Source organism: Rhinatrema bivittatum, chromosome 9 (genome assembly GCF_901001135.1).
Source record: "Rhinatrema bivittatum chromosome 9, aRhiBiv1.1, whole genome shotgun sequence".
NCBI lineage: Eukaryota > Metazoa > Chordata > Amphibia > Gymnophiona > Rhinatrematidae > Rhinatrema > Rhinatrema bivittatum.
The window spans coordinates 123,136,102-123,152,535 of NC_042623.1; the positions used below are offsets into that span (position 1 = coordinate 123,136,102).

The 16,434-nt window shown below is 44.8% G+C and overlaps 1 protein-coding gene across 1 annotated transcript in view; it reads left to right on the top strand.

Annotated features, from left to right (window-relative positions):
* Positions 1–16,434, top strand: part of LEMD3 (LEM domain containing 3) — a 334,102-nt gene that overhangs the window by 114,939 nt on the left and 202,729 nt on the right. The window contains exon 4 of the mRNA XM_029615649.1: positions 5,067–5,134. Within this exon, the coding sequence (XP_029471509.1) occupies positions 5,067–5,134 (68 nt within the window). The remainder of the gene's footprint in view (positions 1–5,066; positions 5,135–16,434) is intronic.

The following is a 16,434-nucleotide window of genomic DNA, read 5'->3' on the forward strand; positions in this document are numbered from 1 at the left end:
GCCTTCTCAGACCCATTCCTCTGTGCCCCTGGGAAAGGATCACAGAGCGATGGGAACTCTTGGGAGGAAGGTGTTCCAGGGGGCTATGCTCATTTCTCACATAGCTGTCTACCAGCTTTACATGAACCAGTTATGTGCAGGATGTTGCCGAGAAACTGCCTTAGCAGCAGCAAGACCGCACTCCTTTCTCTCGTGCATAAGGGCCTGGAGTGCAGAAAATGAGGTCCACTCGACCTACAATGTTTTCAAAACAACATCAAGGTTCTCTGCAGTGAGAATCAGCATCTGCTGGCTTGCATAGCTGCAGGCGTCTGATCTCAGATCAGAGATGCAGGAGCAACTCGCTGACATGCCATGTATTGAAGAGAATCTCTTCGGAAATAGACAAGGATGTGGTGGCCTCACTCTGGTAGTTGTAAGCGACTTTCAGCAGCTCTCTGCCAGCACTCCTGACCTGTCGTCCTCATCTAGGAGGTCTGTGAGATCATTTAAGCCGCTGTGCTCCTGTGACCTGAAGTACCTGACCTGGGAGGTCATATTTTTGGTGGTAGTCACTTCTGCGCACAGAAACAGTGAGCTCCAGGCCTTAGTGACTTATCCACCGTACACAGTTTTTTCATGACAGGGTAGTCTTAAGTATGCACCCTAAGTTCCTGCCTAAGGTGGTGACAGACTTCCATCTTAACCAATCCATCATCCTGCCAACATTCTTTCCCAGGTCCCATTTGCACCAAGACAGACAAGCCCTGCACAGTTTGAAATGCAAAAGAGCCTTAGCCTTCTATCTGGAGCGCAGAGAAGCTCTTAAATGGTCCACCCAACTTTTTTGTTTCTTTTGACAGGAATAAGTTGGGTATCACTGTTGTCAAACAGATGCTTTCTGATTGGCTAGCAGACTGCATTTCCTTCTTTTATGCCCAGGTGGGACTGCATTTTGGGGGCCATGGCAGCATCTGTGGCCCACTTGTGAGCAGTTCCCATGGAGGAGATCTGCAGAGATGCGACGTGGAATTATCTCTATACATTCACATTATATCTGGATAGGGATGGCCGATGCAACTGTGGGTATGGTCAATATGTCCTTCGGAACATGTTTGAGGTGTAGAAAGCAACTCTGTTCCTGCCTAGGACCCATTCTTTGTGTTCAGGCTGTCCCCTCCCCGGTTACCAACAAAACCTGTTGTGTCTGGTGGCACCTAATTTGGGTGTTTTGGTCCCCTTTTTCGTTGGGGTGGGGGGTCAGCCTGTAGCTAGGGATTCATCCATGTGTGAGGACTACCATCCTGTCTGTTCTCAGACAGCAGAGTTTGTTACCTTTTAACAGGTGTTCTCCGAGGTCAGCAGGATGTTATTCCTCACAAAACCTGCCTTCCAACCCATTGAGTTGGGTTTCCACTAAGTGGATTTTTTCTCCTTTTTTAAATTTTCTCCTTGAATTCTATATTATGAGTGAAGGGGACCCTGCGTGGTCACGTGGTATAATGCATGCTGAACATGCCCAATAAGGCTCAATCGAAGGTCTAGAAATTTTAACATAAATTTTCCGTGCCGGGCTCCATCTGATGATGTTGCCCATGTTTGAAGACTATCATTCTATTGTCCTCTGAGACTACCTGTTAAAAGGTAACCAGCTCACAATTGTTGAGTGGAGTGGCAGGGGTGAGTTGAGGACATTGTGTGAGTAACAACTAGTGCCCAGATCCAGGACCCATGATTGTGGGTTCTGAAAGGAGCCCTGTTGCATGACACCTGGCCCAGGAATGTCATTGAAATGACCAGCCCAGGTAAGTGGGGGGAGGGGAGATATATAAAATAGGGGGAAATCCATGGATAGTTGACTGGCTCATATGCCAGATCTTAACCCTTGTTCTGCTTGAGCCAGAAATGCAAAGGAGCAGGAAGAAATTGCCATGTCAAATGTATATATAGGTTTTGCAAGAGAATAAGATGTAGATGAGATTTTGGTAAAAGATTAAAAAAGTGCTTTAGTGCTGAAATTGAATTGTTTGCACAGGTTTATACGATACAAATTAATCTGAATTATTGATATCAGTGGGCTGAGTTTACTTTAACCTGCACTATCGTTAAATTATCCTCATGTTTGAGGATGAAACTGCAATGTTAAATATATTTTGGAATGGTATGGCATACCCACATGATTTAAGTTTGGTAGTGTGGGCTTTTGGACACCTGTTTTAATTAGTTTAAATAGAATGTTATAATTCGTTTTGCAACAATAGATTGTGCTAACACATTTTGCCTTTATCCTTGCATTAATATTTTTTGTTTCTACAGCAAGTTAATTCATTACATTCAGTTTATGAAGCTAATTTATCTGTATAGCTTAATTTTAGAATTGTTAATCTGCTAGTTTTGGTATTCATCTTTACATATATTGAGGAAAAGAGAATAGTAGTGTGTATAATTAGTTAGATGGCACTATAATTTGTAGAAATCAAAATTTTTTTTTTTTAAATGAAATGATCTTAAGTATGTGGATTTAAAACTCAACTAGACAATTACCAACAGCCATGATAGCTACTGGCATTGCTGCAGATTTTTTTTCTGCTATTTTATTTATTATGATTTTATTGTACTTTTAATGTATATTTTATTGTAAATCGTATTTATTTCCATGATAGAAATGCAATAAATCAAGCCAAATGAGCTATAGAATCTGGCTAATATTTAATTCTGTGGTGTACGCTGCTGTCAGGGGTCACTGGCCTTGCCACATACCATATTTGTTTTTATTTTATTAGAAAAACCATCTGTTATGACATTTTATTGCATTAAATAAGTTTTCAAACTCTTGATCATTCCTCTTAAACCATACCTTTTTTCCACTACATCTGACGTGTTCACCCTGATATATATCTTAGGTTTGCCTTTTATTTTTTGCACATCTATTACAAGGTGAATGCTTCAGATAGAGTGGGAAAAATTAAACATTACCTAGAGCTTGAGGAGCTGTCAGTAGTTTTGCCACAAAGATTTAATGCTAAAATTTCAGCAGGTATGCATTTGAGATACCAAATACAAGAGCAGTACATGATGAAGATTGAATTGATGTGCATGCAACAGGAGAGAGATCACAGGGTGATCATATCTGTTCAGCTGAAGGTTGCAAAAACAATGTGCAAGTTAGTGCTGAGAATTAGACTAATGAAAAGATGCATAGGGAATGGGATAATAGGCAGACAAAAGGTGGTGGTGATAACTTCTATACAAAGCACATCTCCATAAGGGTATATTTCAGGTGCCTCCAAACCTTTCAAAGTAAGGGCCACATAGGGCATTTCAAATCTCTTACAGGCCTATGCAGTGCGGGTTAACACTGCGGAGCGCACTGTTAACCCGCGATTGGACGCACATTTTCGACGCGCTAGCTTTACCCCTTATTCAGTAAGGGGTAATAGCGCATCGAAAACGTGCATCCATAGCGCCCGCAACATGCAAATGCATGTTGATGGCCCTATTAGGTATTCCCGTACGATTCAGAAAGCAAAATGTGCAGCCAAGCCGCACATTTTACTTTCAGAAATTAGCGCCTATCCAAAGGTAGGCGTTAATTTCTCCAGGTACCGGGAAAGTGCACGGAAAAGCAGTTTTTTCTGCTTTTCTGTGCACCCTCCGACTTAATATCATGGCGATATTAAGTCGGAGGTCCCGAAAGTTTAAAAAAAAATAAATTTGAAATCGGCTCGCGGGTTTAAAACCAGATTCTCAATTTTGCCGGTTTCCGAACCCATGGCTATCAGCAGGTTTGAGAACGGATGCCGGCAAAATTGAGCGTCGGCTGTCAAACCCGCTGACAGCCGCCGCTTCTGTCTAAAAAGAGGTGCTAGGAACGCGCTAGTGTCCCTAGCGCCTCTTTTTGCCGCAGGCCCTCATTTGAATTCAGAATCGCGCGCGCAGGCCACTCTCCTGCGACTTTTACTGTATCGGCCCGTTAGAGAGCTGGAAGGGTCTTCTGTGAAGTTTGCATTCTAAGCCTTCCAGTGGGGGCAGGGGGAAGAAGTGACAGGTCTGACCCTTTTGTTGATGTCAAATGCTGGGAAATAGGGAAACAGAGTACAGGGTTCCCAGGCATATGGGCATATTGTATATCACTGAATGTATCTTACTATCCTTGTGTGTGTGTGTGTGTGTGTCCCCCCCCCCCCCCACGTGAAATTCACGCTATTAGTACATAGTAAATCAGTTTGCTGTTTCTATCTGTGTTTTTTGCAACGCCTGTTGCTTCGACATGTTTTCTTCCTTCCCCGCGTGAATTTCACGCTTTTATTTCCTGGTTGCTCAGTTTGCAGCTATCCTCTGTATTTATTGTAAAGCCTAGAGCTGCGTTTTGTTACCTGTAAACCGAGGTGATGTTCCCAACGTGCCCCGGTATATAAAAATACTTAAATACATTTTATATTGTATATTTTTATTCCTTTTCAATGTTTTTATTTTGAGTTTTTTACCTTGTAAACCGTGGAGATAGAAACTTGTTTTCTGTGCAACAGTATAGAAAAACTGTATAAATAAATAGTAACAGTGTCAGTAATATTTCTTGATTTCTCAAGGTTGACAATTCTATCATATCCCTGGGAACTCTGCCCACTACCTTCCCCATACATTATTCCTTGAAGGGTATGTGCATGATGCATACTTCTACTCCTTTTCTTCTCTGTTCTCTGTCACTGCCTTCTCCCATTCATTCCCTCCCCATCCTCATGAGAGACTGGGGCCCTACCAGCAGCAGTGGCATCAGTCTTTCCATCCCATCCTCAACAGACTAAATTTTGCCCTCTTCCTACATGCAGTGGCTATTTTTATGCTGCATGCTTAGTCTTTTGTGTAGTGGAGGCAAAAACAGTAACAGAGTTTGAGAACATGGGGTAAACATAGAGGATACTTTGACAAGTAATGGAAAATCCAGAGCTCAAATAGTCTATAGTATACAGCAAGGGAAAGTGGGTGAATAGGTTTTGGTGTCTTTATCTGCTGTTCTGTGATTTTTGTTTTTGTTTTATATTTGCAATTGACATAGAGCAGAATAAATATGAATTTAATTTCGCCAGGAGATCACGATTGTGGAAGCTCTGTCCATAGAAGTCTTTCCGTCCAGGAGGCAACTACGTATTTAATAGTAAGTAAACTGAGTTGGGAATGGGTTTAGTAGATGCTCCTTTGATTTGAAGTTTCATGATTGGTCTATTGATGGTTTTGAAGTTACTTATGAGGCCAATTCCAGTCTTAATCAGTGGCCAGCTCTTCTTAGCTTGTGAAGTTTTTCTTGAAATATGCCATTAAAGCCATACCATCACCTCTGCAGTTAAATACATGTGTACGAATGGTGCAGAAATTCAGGATATATTGTTGCAAATTGTAACTTAATATGACTAGTCACTTTTTCTTCTTTATCCAGCCAGACTAGTCCAGATGTATGGGTTATGTTTGCCATCCAATAGACGGAGACATACTAACAGGATTGCTGACATCACTCCTTATAAGCTCCTTTGCTGACCTAAGCCTGCCAGTATACTTTTGTCTTCAGCAGATGGTAGGCAAGAATCACATGATGTGAATTCAGGTTTGTTTAGGTCAGATGAAGAGAAAAATTAAAGTTGGACCGGTGATCTATTAGTTACAATTTGTAACTTAACATTAAAATCATCTATTGTTCCTGAAGACTGGAGAGTTGCCAATGTAAGCCCAATATTTAAAAAGGGCTCCAGGGGTGATCTGGGTAACTATAGACCAGTGAGCCTGACTTCCGTGCCAGGAAAAATAGTGGAAACTATTCTAAAGATCAAAATCGTAGAGCATATAGAAAGATATGGTTTAATGGAACACAGTCAATATGGATTTACTCACGGGAAGTCTTGCCTAACAAATCTGCTTCATTTTTTTGAAGGGGTTAATAACATGTGGATAAAGGTGAACCAATAGATGTAGTATATTTGGATTTTCAGAAGGCGTTTGACAAAGTCCCTCATGAGAGGCTTTTAAGAAAACTAAAAAGTCATGGAATAGGAGGCAATGTCCTTTTGTGGATTACAAACTGGTTAAAAGACAGGAAACGAGAGTAGGATTAAATGGTCAATTTTCTCAGTGGAAAAGGGTGAACAGTGGAGTGCCTCAGGTATCTGTACTTGGACTGGTGCTTTTCAATACATTTATAAATGATCTTGAAAGGAATACGACAAGTGAAGTTATCAAATTTGCGGATGATACAAAATTATTCAGAGTGGTTAAATCACAAGCAGATTGTGATATATTATAGACTGGAAAATTGGGCATCTAAATGGCAGATGAAATTTAATGTGCACAAGTGCAAGTTGTTGCACATAGGGAAAAATAACCCTTGCTGTAGTTACACAATGTTAGGTTCCATATTAGGAACTACCACCCAGGAAAAAGATCTAGGCATCATAGTGGATACTAATTTGAAATCATCGGCTCAGTGTGCTGCAGCAGTCAAAAAAAAAAAAAAAGCAATGTTAGGAATTATTAGGAAGGGAATGGTTAATAAAACAGAAAATGTCATTCCTCTGTATCGCTCCATGGTGAGACCACACCTTGAATACTGTGTACAATTCTGGTCGCGCATCTCAGAAAAGATATAGTTGCGATGGAGAAGGTACAGAGAAGGGCAACCAAAATGATTAAGGGGATGGAACAGCTCCCCTATGAAGAAAGGCTGAAGAGGTTAGGGCTGTTCAGCTTGGAGAAGAGATGGCTGGGTGGGGGGGGGGGGGGGGGGGTATATGATAAAGATTTTTTAGATCATGAGAGGTCTTGAACGAGTAGATGTGAATCGGTTATTTACACTTTCGGATAATAGAAGGACTAGGGGGCATTCCATGAAGTTTGCAAGTAGCACATTTTAAGACCAATCGGAGAAAATTCTTTTTCACTCAACATACAGTTAAGCTCTGGAATTTGTTGCCAGAGGATGTGGTTAGTGCAGTTAGTGTAGCTGGGTTCAAAAAAGGTTTGGATAAGTTCTTGGAGGAGAAGTCCATTAACTGCTATTAATCAGGTTGGCTTAGGGAATAGCCACAGCTTTTAATCACATCATTAGCATGGGATCTTCTTGGTGTTTGGGTACTTGCCAGGTTCTTGTGGCATGGTTTGGCCTCTTGGAAATAGGATGCTGGGCTTGATGGACCCTTGGTCTGACCCAGTATGGCAATTTATGTTCTTATCACAGAAAGGAGGATCTGAGAATTCTTTAGTGGACTTTCAGTGCTGAGGGAGAGCAGCAGTGAGAGCGATTTTTGGACAGGAAAGGAAGAAACAGGAAAAATAACTAATACTCTCTCTTTTTTTCTAAAAGATAAATAAAATCTTATTCAGGGAAGACTAATATCCTCTGAAATACACAAAGCTTCTTTAATACTTATTTTTAATAAGTTCTTTAAGACTAATAAGAGGGGATCTAGGAAAATTTAATATATGGAGATTTAAATTCCTAGATCTGTTCAAGTATTTCACTTATTCTATATATAACAGCACTGTCTTTAACTGAAACAGTTCTAAATTCAGGAGACACTCAAATTATAAGACCCCAATACTTTGCTCATCATGGCCTGCAGAGATAGATTGAACAGTAGGTATCTGTACTTCATCTCAATTGAAGCAAAAAAAAAAATCAAGCCTTCTAATCTGTTCGTTCAAAATCACTGTGGCCTGCCATACTTCTCCAAAGCAGATTTCCACAAAATCTTAAACTTGCTTACAGTGAGACTTCTCTAAATCCAGGTCTGCATTGTTTCTCAGTCCCAGTCAAGCAACCATTGATGTGTTGTCATCTGTGAAATCTGATACTGAAGGAAGCATACAGAACTCATGGTAGAACCTCTGACTAGTTCAACACTGTCCTACAGGTGCTACCAGCAACTAGGAATCCTCCTGAGCTCAGGTGCTCCATATTCCCAAAACCGTGTAATAGTTCTTTGTAAAGGGAGAAGCGATGCTGAAAAAATTAGCACTCGTCCTTTCTTCTTCACCATGACTGAAAAGAAAAAAGGAAAGTAAATGACATGTGGGAAATAAAATGCAGTTCAGTCAGTATTTATCAAATTTTCTGTTGCTGAGTGGGAAAAAAAAAAAAAGCCCCAAAAATCTAGGGATGTGCCCCTTTGGTGCACAGCTTTGGCTACGTGCCAAAAGGTGCTGCCTGATATGGGGAAACCAGGTGCATAGCAGTGTCTCCAAAGACTCCCAAACCAATGGAAGATGTTCCGGGGTTGGCGGTAACAGAGGCAGAATAGCAGGACCTCTCCTTGATCCCCCTTCCTTCAAATTTCTGTCACCCTGGTTGCTGGTGCTGTCACTCAGGATGCTGCTTGTTGGTCTGGCTGGAGACTCCGGTCTTGCCTCATGTAGCTGTGCTGTTTCACTAGGGACTTGCATGGAAGACCCTTTTTGCTGGGAAGATGCCCTTGTTAATGGAGTCCTGATGATGAGCTGACAATTAGAATGGGGTGCTCTGGAATGTCCTGCATAGTCAGTCTGGAACCTTGAATAATGCTCTGATTAGCATTTCCTTGTGACCCAGATGCGAGAGAGGGCCGGTGCCCCCAAACATAGGGGGAGCATGAGTTTGCTTTGAGATAAGCCGAAGTACATTGCAGGTGCAATTGCAGTATCCCCGTCACCATTGTGGAACAAACATTCTGTGTGAACAGGTGCCTGGGCCCCAGCTGCAGATCAAGAGCTACATTTGTTGTAAAGGTGTTCCGAGTGCCCACCCTGCACCAGGTGGCCACGTAAACCTGATGCCCCGCCCATGGGCCCAACCCCACACTACCATCCCTTGAAATGAGACAGTTTGGCTGGCCCATGTGCTGTTCTCACTTCCTGATAACTGATCATTACCTGTACTCCCTGGATGGGTTCCCCTGATCAGTTGCAGTGGACAGCAAGTTCTGTGTGTACTGTTGTTTGCTGCTGATAGTGTTTTCTGGACTGTGTTGTAGTTATTGGCCGATCTCTACATCCCTGGGGATCTGTGACCTCCCAAACAAAATGTCAGCATGGCCATCAGAGGGTTGCCCTCCACTTCTCCTGTCCTTAGCTTTGTATCCCTCCCCCCTTTATAGTGTCCCCTTCCTGACCCAGGGGGGTGGGGAATAGTGTATCTGGCACTGGAATGAAGACAAAGAAGTTATGTATTTGCTGTATTTATATCCGTTCTTAAGTCTAGCTTCTTTCCCAGCCACATTGGTGAAGTTCAGCTCCCTCCCAGGGGTTGGTGTTTGTTGAAATCCTTGTTGCTACTGTGGTAACTCTTGCAGCCACATGTTCAAGGACATGTCCCTACCTGTAAGTCTTTCGCTGCTGCTGTGTCTTGCTCCTCTGGCAGGCCCCATTAGCTTCTGGAAACTTGATCAATTATCTGGAGTTGATGGCTCAGGTCTGCTTCTCTCGTTACTGATAGTACCACACTAGCCAGGAAGGTTATCTTAACTGCGTGCCACCCTGATCCACTGTGCTCATGGAGGGGAGCTGCTGGGGACCAGAGGAGGCAGGAAAAATGTTTTTGCTCCACCTGCTAGCATAAGCGATTATGAAAAAACTGCGACCTGCATCCGGGTACATGTAATGCTGGCTGTCTTGGAAATATGGAATGTGCTGCCGGATTTAAAGACCCACGTGGATTGTCATAGCGTGGCTGCCTTTGAGCCTATTACCCCCCCCCCTCCCCGCACCGCTGTCACACAGGAGCAGGACGTGGAGGAAGGAAGGATGCCATCAGAGGGAAACTTGCAGCATGTGTGGACATGAAACTGGGCCTGATACATGTCACCATGTTAAGTGAGGGATACCAGACACTTGGCACAGGCCCTTACATTTACCAGAAATGGGTTCATATCATGTCAGACCAGTGGGTCTTGAACATAGTTCAAGATGGGTATAGTTTGGAGTTTTCCCATCCTGTCTCAGACATATTTTTGGTTTCCCCTTGTCATGCCACTCAAAAAAATAAATAAATAAAAAGCCAGTCAGAGAAACATTAATTTGTTATCTCAGTATGTAAGCTGTAGTTCTGCTTCCCACAGCGCAGTGGGGTTAGGGTCTATATTCTGTTTACTTTGTTCTAGACTTGAAGCAGTTTAACAAGACGCTGAAAGTACATCATTTTAGGATGGAGATGTTGAAGTCGATGAGACAAGGGAAATTTGACATCTTTACATCTAACTAAAGCATTCCTGCACATTCCTTAAAGGAGAGTCTTAGAACTATTTTTGTTTTGTGGTGCTTGTGGGTCATTTTCAATTTTTGGCTCTACTCTTTGGGTTAGCTACAGTCCTGAGAACCTTATCCAAGGTGATAGTTATGGTGGTGACTTCCCTGTGCTGAAAAAAGGAATTCTAGTTCATTCATGTCTGGACAACTGATTGATCCATGCGAAGACTGCTCAAGAGAGTGAGAAGCTACAACCACGGTGCTTTAACTGTTACAAGAACTGGGCTGATGGTGAATTTTGCCAGGAGCAAGTTGCAGCCCTCTCAGATTCTAGAATATTTTGGGCTCAGTTCGACCCAAAGATAGAGCTTGTTTAATTGATGATGCAAAGAATTTTGAAACTCAAAATCAAGTGAGATTGTTGTTAGAGGAAAGATCTCCCATCGTGTGGAGTTATCTCCAGGTTTTGGAGTTCAATTTGGCAACCCTAGACACAGTTCCCTGGGCTAGGGCCCATATGAGGCCTTTACAGAAAGTCTTACTATCCAGGTAGAACCCTCAGTCTCAGGATTATTTGATAAGGCTTTTTGTGCTAAAACAGGCGAAAGTGAGTTTGGGTTGGTGGCTTGTGACCAGGAATCTGGAGAAAGGGATAGGCATGGAGTTGTCCTTATAGATAACAGTGATGTCAAGATGTCAGATTGGGGGGGCTCATTGTCAGGGTCTTATGACTCAGGGAACTTGGATGGTGAATGAGGCCTAGTGGCCCATCAGTTGCTTAGAAACCAGAGTGATAGGGCTGGCTCTTCTGGTATTTGCTCCTCTACTTTGGGAACAAGAAATCAGGATCCTATCAGATGAGAACAGTTTCATACATAAACCACCAAGGAGAAACCAAAAGTCTTCAGATAGCAAAAGAGGCAGGTCTTCTGTTGGACTGGGCAGAAAACAAATTAAGAGCAATTTCCATGTGCAAATAGTTGGAGTGGGGAACATGCAAGCAGATTTTTTTCAGACAAAAATCTAATTAGGCCCTATTGCAGAAATCCTTCACATAGATTGTTCACAGGTGAGGGAAACCAGCCATGGATCTGATGGTGACCGGCAAGAATGTAAAGGTGGATTTTTCAGTCATAAAATAAGAATGGATTCGTTAGGTTGGATGCCCTAATTCAGTCCTGGCCATTAAAAGACCTATGTGTTTTTTTTTCTTTTTTGGCCATGATAGGCAGGGTACTGCAGAAGATTTATTTGCTCTAGGGGTTGGTGATTTTGATGGCTTCAGATTGGTCACATATCCCTAGTATGCTGATCTGATCAGGATGTCTGACAGGGATCCATTGGTGTTTAGGGTCTGTTCAAGGTCCGGTGGAGCATGAAGATCTGGCTTGATTTTTGTCTTATGGTCTGGTCCTTGAAAGTTCTCATTTTATTAAGAAGGGATACTCTCATGAGGTGGCGGACACTCTTTTGTGGGTTACGTTATCTCTGCGCAGGACCTTCAAATGCACCCCTCCACACTATTAGCAATTATGGATTCGCCCTAGCCAGTGGGCCTCAAAGATGATCCAGCACTTTCTAGGATTTGTTTATTATTACAGGCAGTTCATTCACCATTACTCTACTTACTGCTGTTATCACTACTGTAACTAAAAGAGAGGCCATATGAAGTAACCCAAGTCTTTGGTGTAAAAAGGAAAGCAGATTTCAGGATGGCAGTGTTGCAAAGACTTGACACCACATGACTTTTTTTTTTTCTTTTGGAAGTCAATGCCACATGTGGGTGTAGGTGCCATTCTCTCATAGTCTGCCCATAGTGGCAAATTGTTGCCCTGTGCCTTTCCCGTCGATAGCAGGGCTGAATTAGCCATGCTGTCATGGGAACTGTCTGTCAAGTCTGGGAGGCGGAGCTTCACTAGTGATGTCAGAGCTTTGCTCTGAGGCTGCGCATGGTTTCCCGCGCTGGAAAACTACTCTCATCAGTCTGCTTTTTCGCGCGTGGGATCGCACGCGGAGCCTCAGACCTCAATCAAATGACAAAAAAAATTGGAAAACTAGCGATTTCTTCAGAAAAATGGTGGATCGCGGCCGGCAAGAAGGTCCCCGACCCATCGGGGTTCAAGCCCTGCAAGTGTGGTAAGGTGATGTCTATTACAGACAGCCACAATTGCTATCTGTGTCTGGGCCCAGACCACCTGATGCAGTCTTGCCTCCTGCACGCATTGTGCCGAGAAGATGGAAGCATTAAAGGCAGCCCGCGGAGGTTCGTATGCGCCCCCCTCAGAAGTCCGCTCCTCCCCAGGACCGGCTACTCCGACACCCCCACCGAAGCGTCGAGCGGCGTCGGTCGAACCCGTGGCTGCGAGGTCAGACTGCGAGAAGACGAAACGACTCAAGGCTGAATCGCGTCCAGGCCGCGACCCGATCCGATCTCAACATCGCGTCCATAAGGTGTCGACAGCGTTGCTGTCTCGAGCTGCTCCACATCCGGAAGCACTGAGCGCCGTGGAAGGAGCAACGCCATGACCCAAGGCACACAGCTCGATCGAGGCGACGTGGCGCAAAAGTGTCTCGTCGCGGCCATGCAAGGACGGCGCAAGACTTGGCGCCGAAGAAAAAGAAGGCGGTGATCAAACCTAAAACACCACAAGGCGCATGCGTCGAAGACTACACTTTTGTCGACCGTGCACCGCAGCCGACCAGGACCCCACGAGTACCACACCCACGGCCAGCTCAATTACAAAGACAGCAAACTGCGGACAAGATGCAGTCCCGTCCCCACAAACGTAGACACACATCGGTGGTGAGGGGACCACTGTTCACGTCGGCTTTTTCAGCTTCTGAAGGGGCTCAGACACTGTCATCGCAGTCTCCATCATCCTCTTCCTTCTCAAGCCGAGTCTACTCAGATTTATCACTAACCTCGCATCGGAGATCAGACACCAGTTCCTTGCGAGAACCACTGTCCAAAAAACGACGGTTGCCGGACGAGACCTGTACTCCATGTTCTCCGGGTAGGAGACCGGATGTGGATATCCTCTTAGCGGCGGTGCCGGTAAGATCTCCGCCCACAGGCCAAAAACCGGCCATGCCTCCACAGACAAGAGATGCGTTTGTTAACCTCTCCCTGGTGCTGTCTGGATTTTTTTAAGTCATGCAGGCGTTCTTCTACATGCCGACCTCTAATCCTCCTAGTGGAGTGGCTTCCCCACAACCATCTGTACACTCATCACCTACACAGCCAAGATCGCTTTACACTCTGTCACCAGATCCTACTCCGGTGTTACCTCCGAAGCATGACCCACCTCACATGGTCCTTCATGAGTTTCAGGATACTTCCCCCGATTCATCCACGGGGTATCCATTAGACCCGGCGGAAGGCCCAGCAGAGCCCTACTCTCCGCCGGAAGAATTTACATATCCAAAATTCTTGGAGAAGATAGGGAAAGTCCTCAACCTCTCTATTCAAAAAGTCCTGGACCCTAGATTGGACACGCTGGATCTCCTAAAGATCTTCGACCTTCCAGCCGAGCCTACAGCCTTGCCACCGCATACAGTTTTGGACTCAGTCCTCGAGAAATCTTGGGATACCTCTTTCACATTACCAGCTGAATCCCGGAATATTGTTTTGAAATATAAGATGCAAAAATCTCCATACTACACAAACCCTTAACTGCCACATGCGTCCTTAGTTGTGGAGTCCGCAATGGGAAAAGCGAAGAAGACTAAACTGCATTCCGCTTCGCACTTTGGATGAGTTCGCCAAGCGAGCCTACCAAGCCTCTATGCTCGGTGCACATATTAATCACCACCAATTCTATTTGGTACAATACCTGTTCGAATGCGTGCAATGCCTCAGAGACGATCCCCAGTCCCTCCATGACTCCAACCATTACAGGACATGAAAGAGGCCATTAGATATTTACTCCGTACCATCTATGAAGGATTCGAAACTTCCTCTAGGGTTCAGCCAGTGCAATTGCGGCACATAGAATGGCATGGCTCAGGGCCAGCTCCATAAGGGATGATGTCCATGATAAATTTACTAATCTTCCCTGCCGGGGAGACAATTTGTTTGGCTCCAAATTGCAGGAAACGGTGGCTCAGCTCAAGGACCAGTCTGTAGCGGTACAATTGCTCATTGCACCCCATTCTTATGCTTCTTCGCAGAGGTTCTATGCTCCGTATCGACGACAACCTTTCCAATGGTGGGCATTCCGCCCCATGCGACCTACCGTCCACAACCATAACCAGCCGCCTCCACACCAACAACCCCTTCAAAACCAAAACAGGCGTGGACGACCTCGCCCACAGCATCCCCAAAACCAGCAACAGCCATCCTCTAACAAAGTCAGTCTTTTTAGAGCTACCTATGCCACCATCACCAAAGGTATTTGCAGGAGGCATTACATCCCACCTCCAACAATGGGAATCCATCACATCAGACCAATGAGTCCTGGAAGTGGTACGTCGGGGGTACCGGATTCTGTTCCAAAACCTCCCACCCCTCCCTCACCTATCAATTGGGGGAACCCATCCTATCCAACGCAGCTGGAGGAGGAAGTGACCGCTTTCTTACATCAGAAAGCGATCTGCTTCCTTCCACTATCCTTACAGAACAAATGTTTTTACTCCCCATGTTTCCTAATTCCAAAGAAATCCGGGGACCTCTGACCAATCTTGGACCTCCGAGACCTCAACAGACTTATAATAAAGGAAAAGTTCAAGATATCTCTCAAATTCATCTTACCCCTAATCCAACACAATGCATGGATGTGCTCCATAGACCTCAAGGATGCCTATATGCATATTCCAATGCACCCTTCCTCTTGGCAATCCCTTTCTTTCCAAGTCAACGGCCGGCACTTTCAATACAAAGTACTTCCCTTTGGACTGTCAACAGCACCCAGTGTTCACTAAGTGCATGGCAGTGGTGGTGGCATCCCTCCGGCAGCGGGGGATCATCCTTTTCCCCTACCTGGACGATTGGTTACTAGTAGTGTCCAACCCCAATACCCTTTGGCAACACCTCTACGACACGATCCATTGCCTCAATCGCCTGGGTCTGATTGTCAATTACCAAAAATCACACCTGCAACCCACGCAAGTACTCCAATTCATTGGAGCCCTACTGGACACTACAAAACAGTCTTCTTCCACAGGACAGAAGACAAACCATGCGCCACATTTTCCGCCACTTACAGGCGACCCGTGCTCCCTCAGCCCGACAAGTTCTGATTGCTCTCGGAACCACCGTTTCGATTGCCACTTCGTGCAGATCTTCTTTCACAAGAACACGGCACCCTACTTCACCCACTCCACTCCTCCCTGCATCTCACAGCTTGGAGGTTGAACGGATCCTTCTCTCGGAACAGGGACTCTCCCTCACAGTTCAGGAGGTGATCCTGGCATTGCGAAAATAGTCTACATGCCGTAACTATCAATTCAAATGGAAACTGTATGCGACCTGGTGTGCCTCCGAACGACTTGACCCACTGTCATGTCCTCAGACACGTCTCCTTGACTATCTTCATACCTTATACCAGTCGGAACTGGCCACGGCCTCCATGCGAGTTCATCTGAGTGCAATTGCTGCCTTCCACAGGTTAAAGAACGGACAGCCTATTTCCCTACACCCAATGGTGTCACGCTTCCTACAGGGCCTTACACATCTTCGCCCTCTGACTTCTAAACCTCCAGTTCCTTGGAACCTTAACTTGGTTCTGGAGCAACTGATGAAATCACCGTTTGAACCTTTAGAATCTGCTCATGTCAAGTACCTCACGTGGAAGTAGTCTTCTTAACTGCCATTATGTCAGCTCGTCGAGTCGGTGAACTACAGGCACTGGTACACTATAGCCCGTATCTCCAATTCTACCACCACAAGGTGCTGTTGCGACCGCATCCTTCTTTTCTTCCAAAGGTGGTCTCTTTGGTCCACCTGAATCAATCCGTTTAACTTACCAACGTTCTACCCAAAACCTCATGCCACAGAAAGAGAAAAGCTCCTCCACACGTTGGACTGCAAACGAGCATTGGCATATTATAAGCAGCGAACTCAGTCAGCTACAAGACCATCGCAACTCTTTGTTTCCTTTAACTCGAATGCGCCGGGCCTTCCAGTGGCAAAACGAACCATATCTAGTTGGATCACTCAGTGCATAGTTTTGTTACGACAAGCAACGAGAGTCGTTGACTACAGGCCCCACGGCGCATCAAACACAAGCGGTGGCTACCTCTCTAGCTCACCTC